This window comes from Odontomachus brunneus, unplaced genomic scaffold (assembly GCF_010583005.1).
Source record: "Odontomachus brunneus isolate Ranch 3 - 2012 unplaced genomic scaffold, Obru_v1 Obru_scaffold_131, whole genome shotgun sequence".
NCBI lineage: Eukaryota > Metazoa > Arthropoda > Insecta > Hymenoptera > Formicidae > Odontomachus > Odontomachus brunneus.
The window spans coordinates 898106-910264 of NW_022639581.1; the positions used below are offsets into that span (position 1 = coordinate 898106).

The window sequence follows — 12159 nt, forward strand, 5'->3', positions numbered from 1 at the left end:
CCCGCCCCTCTCTCATCCTCTTCCCTGCTCGACGTCTAATTATTTCGTCATTACGACGGAGAGCGCGGGAAATAAAAGAACGAACGTTAACCACTTAGGTACGAGCCATTCGTAATGAATATTCCCCTAGCATCCCCATTCGCATCTCCCGCCGAACTTCCTCCCTCGGCTCGAGATTACGGAGTGTTAAAGTTTAATTGGAGCACGGGGCGGGAAAACGCGAGAATTTTGTGGATGCTCGCTGAATTATCGTGCGAGAACCGCCGCGGAGATCACGTGAGAATAATTTCATGCCGACGAGTTATCGGCGTGAGAAGCACTCGCGAGCGTGGATGGTCGAAAGATCGCCGATTATGGGGGCGTTCTCTTCGTGACTATGGACGGGAGCCACCGTGAAGAACGGCGAAACTTTGCGTAAGCTAGCTGCTATCGCTATCGTAAAAACCTGACTGCGGGAGGAAAGGGCGCGCGTGGATCGTAGCGCGGGGCCTATCCTCTTGTAGGAAATAGAAAGAGAGAAAGAGGGGGGGGGAGGGGATGGAAATGGAACACACTGGTTGAAGAGAGCCACGGTACATCGGACTTCACGTTTTACAGATCTCTAAATCGAACACGCACGACGTGACACTGGTGGACGTGTCCAGGAAGCTGACCGGATGGTACAAGTGCGAAGTATCCGCCAGCAGCCCTTCCTATCACACTATGATCCAAAGCGCTAGAATGGAAGTAGCCGGTAAGTGTACGTCGATCGCGCTGAGCATTAGAAGGTCCACCTCTTTCTCATGTTTCTGTTTGTCCTTCATTCGAATCGAAAACACGCGTTTCGTGTTCAGATCGTTCGGAGATACTGCGCGAACGTTTATTTCGCTACTCGATTCCGAAACGGTGATACGTTTCCTAAGTACGTATGGGGATCAACGATCCTGGCTCTCTAGTAGTGGATTTAGGCGAAATCGATGCAGCCTGTGTAACGCTCCGATAAGATACTCCATCGATTTCCAACGGACAAACTGGATCCTGCTCTCGCGATTTTGTCTCAAGCGACTCGCGTCGTTGCACGTCGTGCGTGTTATGTGTGTGTGTGTGTGTATGTGGCACAATTTTGTATTCGATCGCGGATCACGTAGATGACGGAGAGGCTTCGTCGCGATTTCTTGGAAAATCACCAATCCTCAAGAAGGACGTGTTATTTTTCGATGCACTGTAGAGGAGATTGAGGTTATATGGCTCCAGAGATATGTTACTCATGTGCTCTTTTACCTTGAGAAGAATAGTGAGTACGAAATCGCGAAATGATCCTTTAGAGAATATAAATACTTTTCGCAGAGTTTTATTAAAATCGGAATAACATTACTGTTAAGAAACAGAAAAAATTAATTTGCTAATAGCAAAGTAAATTTTCGAATCTTTCAACATTTTTTATTAATGTTCTCTATCGTGACTGAATCAAATGAAACAATATGTTACTAATTAGAATGAAATTTCTTGCAAGTATATGATATATTGTTTCTGATAATAAGAGCAATTTTCATTCATAAAATGATTCAAATAGAGCATATGAACGGAAGTAAAGTTGGTCCATATTTAAGGGCCGACAGGAGAACTGTGAAGATTTCTCGCGGAGACTTTGGAACTATTAATCAGGAGTCTTTAAATTAATAATAAATAAGTAAACTTTTATTGTTAATGACTTAGATTTTGACTATAGGTTTTACCTAATTTACTTGCTTATTTAAATTCCTAAGGCAACAATTACGTTAGTAATTCGGAGCGTTTTTCTCAATACTTGTAAATTGTGAGCTTTAATGGCGTCTAAGTTTAATTTTAATTTAACTTAATTTATATTTTTATATATTGGGGAGGGGGAGTCCAAAATAAAGAAACCGAGATATATTTATTTATACTATATTATATCGCTGACTAAAATTTTTTGTCTTACTAACGCCGCAGGCTGTTGTTTGCCTTCGTCTTCTGATTACATATATTTTTTTCTTTGTTTTACTAATCAGAGTATATATTTTATACGTAGCCTTCTTACCTCTTGCTAACTGAACTCAGCAGAGCTAACTGAACTTACTAGAGTAAGATGGTTATGTTGCTGCATATTTATATTTTGGTTATTACAAAAAAAAATATACAGTTAACGGTCGTGGTAGACATTAATACATAGAAGAAAGTTGCCTCTATCATGTTTATACAGTCAGTCACAACAATCAGTTGCCTGAGAAGTTGTATAACTTCGAAATTCTAAAATATAGGGCGTCTAGTCTTGGTCTCTCCTACGTGCGATGTAAGCGCGATACAGAATTCCTCTGGCGGGACCAGCGCAGCTGGCCCTTCGTGATCGAGGAGAAAACCCATGCATCAAATGACACGTACATGAGTGCGCGCGCAAACACACACATGCACTCGAGTGTACAGCCCGTGCGACGATATCGCGTCGCGACACAGATTACAAATTGTTAAACGAAATGCACAGCGGTGTCCGAGGGATCAGTTGAAAACACTAGCCGTCGTCGCGGTGCCGAGCATGACGGGGTCGTTGCTCAAGTGTTGCCGGTGCGCTCCGTGACGCCCTCGGCGCCGCTGGCATGTCGCCAGATGTCGAGTTAGTGCCGCGGCAGCAGTCGCATGTGCTAAACGACATAATTATTATGCCTTAGACGCCCCAAAAACGGATCCTACGATTCGCACGGAGAAGGAGCGCATAGCAGTGGGCGAGACGCTGCGAGTGAACTGCACCACGGGCAACTCCCGACCCGCCTCCAACGTTACGTGGAAGCTCAACGGGGATTTCGTAAGTATCGTCTTGCCTTGCTTTGCCTTACCTTGGGTTGCCTTGCTTCGCCTCGCCTGGTCGTCTCCACCCGCCGTCTTAGCCTGTATATACGTCTTCAGGTCGTAGCTACGTGACCTCACTGGATGATTAGAGTCGCGCGCGGAGAAGACTCAAGCCTATTCCATTCTATTCTTCACTCCCCCCGTCCCATTACGTCTATCCTGCCGCTTCTATCGCTCACTCGAGCCGCCTCTTTCTCGCTCCGATGTAGTGTATCGCGACGCATACACATGCATACACACATACACACGCGCATTCACCTGCACCTGCTGTTATTGGAGGATCCGCGCGAAAGAATCGACACGTACGGCGCGGAGTTTGCGGTAAATTTGCAGCACGTAGCGCGACGCCTTACGCGAGCTGATCAATTACCGTGTAATTAAGGAAAGAATGGCCGAGCTGCGAGAGCGAGTAGTGTCGCGCCAAGTTTAATAGTGTAATTGTCGCAGCCCGCTCCCTTCCGCGCGCGGAAGATACGTGTCTACCCGGTAGTTGCGAACGATAAACCGGCGATGTAGAAACAGTTGTCGAGAGGAGGAGTGCAGTTTTACAACCTCTCGAGCTTTCTTTTCAGAGTCCGCGCCGGGTATACCGAGGATACACGTCGGTGAGCATTTGCGTTTCGCGCGAAGCTCGGTATCTACGTTTTATCGTCACGACTCAATACATTGAAATTTAATAAAGGATGAACTATACGTAGTTGGCGTGTCACTTTGGAATACATAGCGATTATATTCCGCGCACGTTCGCACGGACGGCACGATTGTCAATAAACTAAGTTCGTGGATGGAATTTTGTTTCTAGATTATTAATTTGCATGGCGCTCTCTCCGCGCGCACGGTGTCAATTAAGGCAATGTAAAAACGTCGATAGTTCCGTGAATAAAATTGTCCCCGACAAAGGTAATACGAGAAACGCGCATAATCTCTTATTCTGTGTGATGATCATGAAAAATTCGGCACTAATGACGGAAGAGTTAACAATTAGCTCGTACTGCGTACGAAAATTATATTCTGCAGGGCAGACTGTGTACGTACAAATAGAAATATATTTTACGTTATAACCACGTGTCGAAATTGCATACATTATCCTCGACAGAGGTTTTTTTTTTTCATCTTCTGCAAGTATGCAAAATTAATTTACGAAAATTAGAATGCATTACGATCTATGCGAATTTCAGCGTCGTTTCATAGCGACTGTGCACATGTGCGCGTGAATGATTCAGCGTTTCGATATTGCGAGCACAAATCTATAGACGCATATCTTTCATATTTTATTTTTCATATCTTTCATATTTTATTTTCATATTTTGTGTCAGATTATTTTGAAACTTTGTACCCGACGATTTTTTAGGGCGCTAATTACGAATCAGAAATTAGAATTTTTTGATTCATACTGGTTCATTCTGGTTCCACCATTTTGAATTTTAAAAAATTTAAAAATTCTGATTCTAGATCAAGATTCAGTGACCCAAAAAACAATATAATGTTCCCACAGGACATCATTATAAAAGATATTCAAACTATTTACTTAACTATTTACAGTAGAAAATGCCGATTTTTTCATATTTTTCAAAGATTGTTAATTTATAATACAAAATAACATAGCAAAAAATCTGACAAAATTCTAAAAAATACTTTAGAGTGTTCTAAATAAGTTTCTAAATTGCCATTTTGATATTGATAATAGTTTAGCAGAAAATGAATTTTTTTCGTAAAAGAAATTTTGACTATTTGTTTATTTATAAAAATTATGGAAATAAAAATGTATAGCTGCCTATTCTTTTTCTCTACAAAAACAAAAGAAGGCAGCAACTTAAAGTCAGGAAATTCTTCAAAATAATTAAAAACTGAATAGAAAAAAGTGAGCTATTGAGCCGCAAAAAGTTAATAATATAAGTTAATGCATTTTTCCCGTGCGTTTCCGACGTATTTTTCATGGTAAACACACGCAAAATTTCATAAATAATTTCTTGCGCGAAATTTCTTGCCAGTTGCCTCGTATCACCGGGACACGCATATTTTCGTCATTGGTCAAATTGTCGCTAATAAATACGAAGTCGCTTTATTGCTATTCAAATAGTTCTTTGTTCCGCTATGAAAACGCACGGAATTTCATCCATGTAAAATTCTCGTGCAAATACTTAGAAATCCGCGAGCCTTCTATTGCGCCTGCGCACGATACAACGGCAAAGTTGTTATCTACAAAAACGTATTATCTACAAAAACGCAAACGCTACGTCTAGATCTGGACACGATATGTAACGTATCGTATCGTCTAACTGCGGTAATCGCCTATCAACGTCGTTAGATGACCACTTGGAGAGAGACGAGACGCAAATGAGAGGGAGAGAGAGAGAGAGACGCAAATCCATGAAAATACTAAAATAGAGAGAGAGAGAGAGAAAGAAAGAGAGGAAGAGAAACGCATATGTTATCGATATATGTATTCGCATATGTATTCTCATGATTAACAATAAAGACGCGACGGAGAGAGCCACCTTTCGTTCCATAAAGTAGATAAATCTCGAGGAACCTTCGAGTGGAAAAGCTCCGTACGCTAGTAATCAGTAGTGCCCTCCTGTCGAGTGCAACATCAGACGAGCTACGATCGCGCAAAAGAGCACCAAGCGGAACAAAAAAAAAAGAAGAAGGGAGAGTAGGAGAAGAAAAGGAAAAAGAGGAAAACTGGGAAAAGCAGAAAGAGAGAGAGAGAGAGAGAGGGAAGGAGAAAAGAGACAGGCAGAGAGGATTAAGTGTATAGTTGCTCATCCGTATCTCTCTGCGATCGTCGAGTGCGTTCTACGTATCGATCCACGCGAAGTTTCATGCCTGATGCCTCATGCCTGATGCTTCAATTAAATGTTTTACGCTCGCAGCACGCGGCGTTGCTCCCCGCCTGTTCTTCCTCTTCTCCTCCCCCCTCCTCCCTCTCTCTTTTTCTCTCTCTGAATCGCATCCTTCTAAATTTTCTCGAGACCGAGGCGTTAACCGCGTTAACAAGTTATGCCGTTGCATACTTTTATTCGTGGTACTTTACGGGCCGCTTGCGCACGCGCGCGCAAGACCCGTAGCTTTGTAATTTAATTCAGCTTTAATCGCATCGACTTAATTGCCGCGAGCCTCCCGCCGGCACGTTTACGAAAACAAGCTCAATATTTGCGCGCTAACTCGCTGCCGGGCGAAATTGTCGAAAAGAAAGCAGAAGAAGAGGGCAGAGGCGCGTGAAATAAAATAAAAATAGAAAACCACGTGACACAACATTGCAGGCTCTTATCTTGACGAGCGGATCCATCGCTATCGTAGAAAATACCGCCGCTTTAAATAACCGGGGCGCTCGCGAGAGAGGCGCGATATTTTCCACTGAATATTCGTTTTCAGAGGCCGGCGGCGCGCTTTGTTTTTGAACGTGCAGATTTATGCCGTCCTTTGACACTTTTCATTCCGACGATTGAAACGGCGTAACTCACTTTCGGCCCGGCGCGGCGCTGGGAAAACGTCAGCACGGCCAACGCGGCCCGGCACGGGCGCGGCGATTTAACGGAATAATTTAGTTGATTTAACGAAAGCCGCGAAATAACGATTTATTTGCATACCAGGCATCCGTGACCCTTCAACCGTACGCGAACGTATCCGAACGAATCTTGCTGAATTTGATTCCTGCCGCGTCGCGTAGGAATTTCAACGAAGCTCTCCCGAAGGCACGTGATAATACTTCCAATCCTGCCGACACGGCCCGATACACTGAAACGCTCGCATTGTAAGAGATCAATGGCATATACGTCAATAATTAAACGAACGCGGCTCAATGGTCCTCTGTTTAACATAATATTTGCGGCAATGTGTGAATACTTGATGGAAATGTTGCGCGCCGCGCTTGTTCGTAAAACAATTTACATCCAATTGCCGGATCTCACGATAGCATAATTTTTGCGAAATTCTCAGCCCCATAATTGATTTTATACCGTCCGCGCGATAACATTTTGCACTCCGCGGTTTGCGATATTTTACAATGGAATAATATCGAGCATAACAAACAATTGTATCGGGAAATCACATTAAAAAGCGGTTAAAAGCGAGGCTTCATGTCGCCACGTCGGGTAATAATTATTTAACATTTTAAACGACATTATTACTTTCTATTCTCCGCGATATCGTATTGTCGCGCTCGACGTCAATTTCCTCGTCAATCTGCACTAAATGCTCTTTAACGCGGCAAAAACGACAAAAGAGAATTTCGCGCGACGTGACAGAGCACAAAAAACTGTATCAATTCTCGCAGGCGCGCCTTAATGGAAATGTTTAGGAATTTTTTAATATTAACATCGACGCGCGCGGTATTGGAAAAAGAATTGGTTATTAAACCAATTCGCCCGGCCTACACCCCGAAATTACAAATGAGCGAGGCAATTTTAAATAGACGCCCTCGCGGAACGGCGCGTGAAATTGAATCGGCCGGCCTTCGGAATAGAACGAGGCGGAGTAAGCAGCGCGAGCAAGGGGGCGCTTTTCGACGAGCGTAAGTGAAAATTCGCATTTCCGAGAGGAACAATGCTTCCACCCCGGTGAAAGCATCCCGACCGAAAGTGCACAAGGGTCGTCGTTTCGCCCCTCTCTATTTTCGGCTTCCCCTCCCCCCCCCTTCCCGTGACACGCGTGTGTCACCGCTTACTCTCCTTGGGCGTAGCTGCGCCGCTATTGTTGACAACTTCCTCCGCGGCTGTCCTAACGCGACATTTTTCCCTTATTTTCGCGGCCGCATTCTTCGCCCGTTATTCGGCAATCTATAAATACCTACGATTCGTTCCTCCTCGTTCGCGCTCATGACTAATGTTCACTACAAATCCAAGGGTGCAATTTTATACGTTTACGTGTGCAAAAATGTGTAGTCACTTTTCACTCATTTATATACGTGCAATTTTGCCTATACGGTTTTATCTGTGTACTCTCTTAAAATGAAACAGTGCAACGTCACTGAAAACAGTGAATATACATTGATTTGCAGTTATACGTGTTGCACTGAAAGTGCTCAGTGCTATACTTATAACTGATGTCAGTGACTATTCACTGATTCACTTTAAAAGAGTAAGTTTACACATTTAAATGCGTACTTTTTACACATGTACATTAAGTTACACATTTAAAATGTGTAATATTGATACGCTGAGAACATGTTAGATTAGGTAACTGAAAGTGGTTTATAATTACCGAAAAGAATAATTCTCTTCTTATAGAATTATATATTGATATATACAAGGTGTTCAGCGTAATAGTCATGATCTTTTAGACACTTCCGACGGTTTAAGGAAAAAGTTATGAGATAAATTTTCAACTGCTTCGTGCAGACTACAACTTGCAATAACAAGAAGTAAAAAATATTTTTTTCACAAAGAAATTAAAGCCATTTCTTTAAATGACACCATGCACTTTTTTACATTAATAAAAAAAATTCATCGGAGATAAATCGAGAGAACGAGATGGTTATTGGATTATATAGTTATAACACGATTTTCAAAAATGTTCTGAGAATAGTAGTGAGATCCGCACATTGCTTATAAATACTGCTATTTAAAATAATGTTGCACATTTGATACTAAATATTAACAAAAGCCACATTAGTGATAGTGCATGTGTGATAGTGATAGTGTCACGTTCACATGAAAAAAATTCTTTTCTAAAGAATAAAAAATTATGACGAGAATATGTTAATGAAAACAACTATATGAAAGACTTCGGATTTTTTGTATTTTTAGTTTTTGGTAAAATAAAAACTAGCTTTAGCTAAATACAAATAATTAATAAATAATAGTTAGTTCAAAAAGCAAGTATTAATCTTCATCTTATTTTTTTTATTATCCAGAAAATTCACATGATATTCTTTAATTACAGAAAACGATAGAAAGAAATTACTATAGATTGGGTGCAAGAAATACTTCGCATTTTTATCGAATTTCTCAACAAAAACCAATGAAGATTTTTTTTTAGAACCTAATAAATTTTCTCTTAATTATACGTTAACCTTACGTGTAAGAAGTAAATGTATACAGATGTTTTATGTATGTGCCTTTTACACATTTCAATTACGTGGAAGTACACATTTCGTTATTTTCATACGTTTCATATTGCGTATTATTTGTACACAGGAAAATGTATTATCTTACACATTTAAATGTGTAAATGTCGGTCTTTATGCACGACAATATGTAATTTTTACAAGGAAGACAAAATTACATACATAAGTTAGTATTTTTACATACATAAGTATGTACTTACTTACGCACTTGGATTTGCAGTGTTAATGTCACCGTCGCGTGTCAATGAGACGAATTTTCAGGCGTCAATTATGCTATCTAATTCGCCGTATCTATCTTGTCGAACTTGGGCTTTGTTCTGCCTATCCTTCATTTCCTCGGGAAAATTATCACTCTACGCACGGAGAGAATTTTTTGGTACAAATTATCATAGAATTTCGACACTTTGCAATAGCTGATTATTCTCTCGTTTCATATATGCTACTTACATTTCACGCACTGAAATGTGCTATTAAAAAAATTGCCACTTTTTCAGCGAAATTCGCTGCCAAATTTCGTTTTAAAACGAAACGCAGTAAAATTGGAAAGAATTTATTAGATTGCTGTTGTATTTTTCAGTGCGCTTGTATTTTGAACGCGCAATAAATTATTGTTAGATTTGTTTTTGAACTGCAGAAACCGTTTTGCTGCACTGTATATCTACAAGTTATGGATAATGATGTATGTTATTAAGTATGTATATTGAATATATATTAAATATATATATTTAATATACATATTTAATAACATACATCATTATCCACAATATATATATATATATATATATATATATATATATATGATTAAATATATATGTATATATAAGTGTTAATTAAGTATATACATTGTTAATTAAGTAAACTCCCTTTTAAAATCACACCAATTTTAATTGTATTATGCGAAAATACAACAGAAATTATGTAGCAACCTAGTATATGGAAAAAACCATCTATAATATCTACAACAAAATCTAAAAAAAATCTTCTACAACATTATCTCCCTACGTCGAATAAAATCAATTATCGCAAAAATTTCTGCGGAGAATCTGTACGTACAGAAGCAGCTGCTTGTAAACGCGCGATTGTACCTCGTTTCATTCATCGTTTGTGTAATCGGATTCACTTGCTAATAACAACTCGACGATCTCGCCGAGAATGACATCACGATTCTAGATTTCGCGTGACACGAACTGGAAACAATTTCGCATTAATGCTGAAAATACTGCGTGGTGTTAATTCGAGAACGAACATGCGAGACGTCAGACCGTTAGACGCGGAGAAAATTAAGCGGCTCTTACGTTCGATAAAGAGAAAAGAAATTAGAGAGCCAAGATAAGGAAGGGGGAAATCTACTGTTCGCCAGGGATTTCGTTCTGGACGTGTCCATTCGGAAAACGTAGACTTATCAAGTAACGATCCCCACGTATAATGCAGGAACCGTGCGCCGAGTTAGAAAATCGTTTCTATCGATTGACCACCTGCTTACACTGCCCTACCTTATCCTTCGCGCTTTCTTACGTAGTACGCATCTACAGGGTGTCCGGAAAATGTCAACACAGTCGTGGTGTGCAGGTTGGGTCAAACCGAAAACTCCTCTACCATTTTTCACAGAAAATCTCCACGTAAAATCTCGGGATATCAATGAAAGAGAAGAAGATTGGTGAGCCGCGCGATGCCGCGGCACGAGCTCTGTCTCGTGGAAAATAGCTGAGGCAAGACTGTCTGTTAGCGACAGTGGCTATCGGCTGACAGTTGAAGTAATTATGCAAACAGATAATTGTTTCTCGACGTACATACCACGAACGTGTCGTTGAGAAACAGCTGAGTTTCAGTTATTTTCGATAAGAGCTTGCGGAGCTCGTTCCACGACATCGCGCGCTCTCTTCTTTGTCAATCTGTTCTCATTAACATCTTATTTTATGTGATTGTTTGAAAAATGATAGTTAGGATAGATTGAAAGTAAAAGGCAGGTTAATAAAAGCGATCCCTTGTTCGTGATCAGAACGGTTTGAAACGTTTCAAGTGCGCCAGTTTAATTGAGTTTGAGAGTTCTGATATTCTACCTCACACATATCAACTCGGTTGGCTCACGACTCGATTTAATTGCCTTAAATTCAAACAAAATTACAAACTACCGCCAATTCTCGGCAGATGAATTCCTTTTTATTAACCTTGACAGAGCATTTACGAGTGAATCGTCAACGTCAACGTAAAAATGGACTTTCTCGCTCAAGTTGCTATGTTCTACTTGCCTACCGCGGCTCCGTCCGGTAAGTTGCCGGACACCCTGTATACATAAGCGGCACATACATTTGTCCACGTAGGTACAAGTGTATAAGTATACGCTTGATCCGCTGCCAAGAAAACTCTCTACCTCGGCCCCACTCCTATCTCAAATCAAGTTTTCGCTCATATTTTCTCGCCGCCAATATTTCCGCCTTGCTTCCCGCGCTCCGCTCCGGAAAGCTTTGCCCCGGCATATGAAACATCCGCGAATATTCCGGGCAAATAATCCCTGGTCACACGGCACGCGCATTCTCGTAAATCCGGGGCCGAACGTAATTTTCGGACTTTTACTGCGTTTTCCGCGCTCCTGATTTCCATTTCGAAAGTTCCCCTGCAAGTTGCGCGATAAATTATACAGTAAATATTGCGCGACTGCGCCAGCGAAAAACGACGCGGCGGAGTGATTTAAGCTTCGTACGATAAAGCGGGACTCACGGCTTTGACATTTTCGGATTTAAACGCTCGCGAGTCCTTTTCGCTCGAAATCCCCCCGGCACCTCGATATCCTTCGTAATCGTAACGATCTGCACCATTCGTCAGATTTCACTCTTTTAAACTACACGAGAATCTGTTTGTTCCCTCTCCTTCCTTCCTTCCTTCCTTCCTTGCTCCCTCCCTCCCCCTCTCGAATTCAATATACATAATCATGTGAACACAGTTACGACGCGCGCTATCAGATTAATTCCGTTGGCATGCGCTTCTAGACATAGGGACAAACATAGCAGTACAAGATCCACGAGACTGCCGTGCGGAAAATGTATGCGTCGCGAGCGGAGGATATTACATTCGCAAAGACAATGGCGCGAGGGCGCGATCTGAGCGCTGAAACCCTATAGCGTCATCAACGTGTCAATCAATCCCTCTTCACTTGGAAAGTGAGAGAGGGAGAGCAACAGAGAGGCAGAAAGAGAGAGAGAGAGAGAGAGAGAGAGAGAGAGAGAGAGAGAGAGAGGGAGGGAGGGAGG

General features: G+C 41.4%; 1 protein-coding gene across 3 annotated transcripts in view; it reads left to right on the plus strand.

Annotated features, from left to right (window-relative positions):
- The window catches only part of LOC116850012, a 241496-nt gene that overhangs the window by 184674 nt on the left and 44663 nt on the right, over positions 1–12159 (plus strand). For all 3 annotated transcript variants that reach the window (XM_032827774.1, XM_032827773.1, XM_032827772.1), the window contains 2 exons: positions 598–733; positions 2664–2797. In XM_032827774.1, coding sequence (XP_032683665.1) covers positions 598–733; positions 2664–2797 — 270 coding nt within the window. The remainder of the gene's footprint in view (positions 1–597; positions 734–2663; positions 2798–12159) is intronic.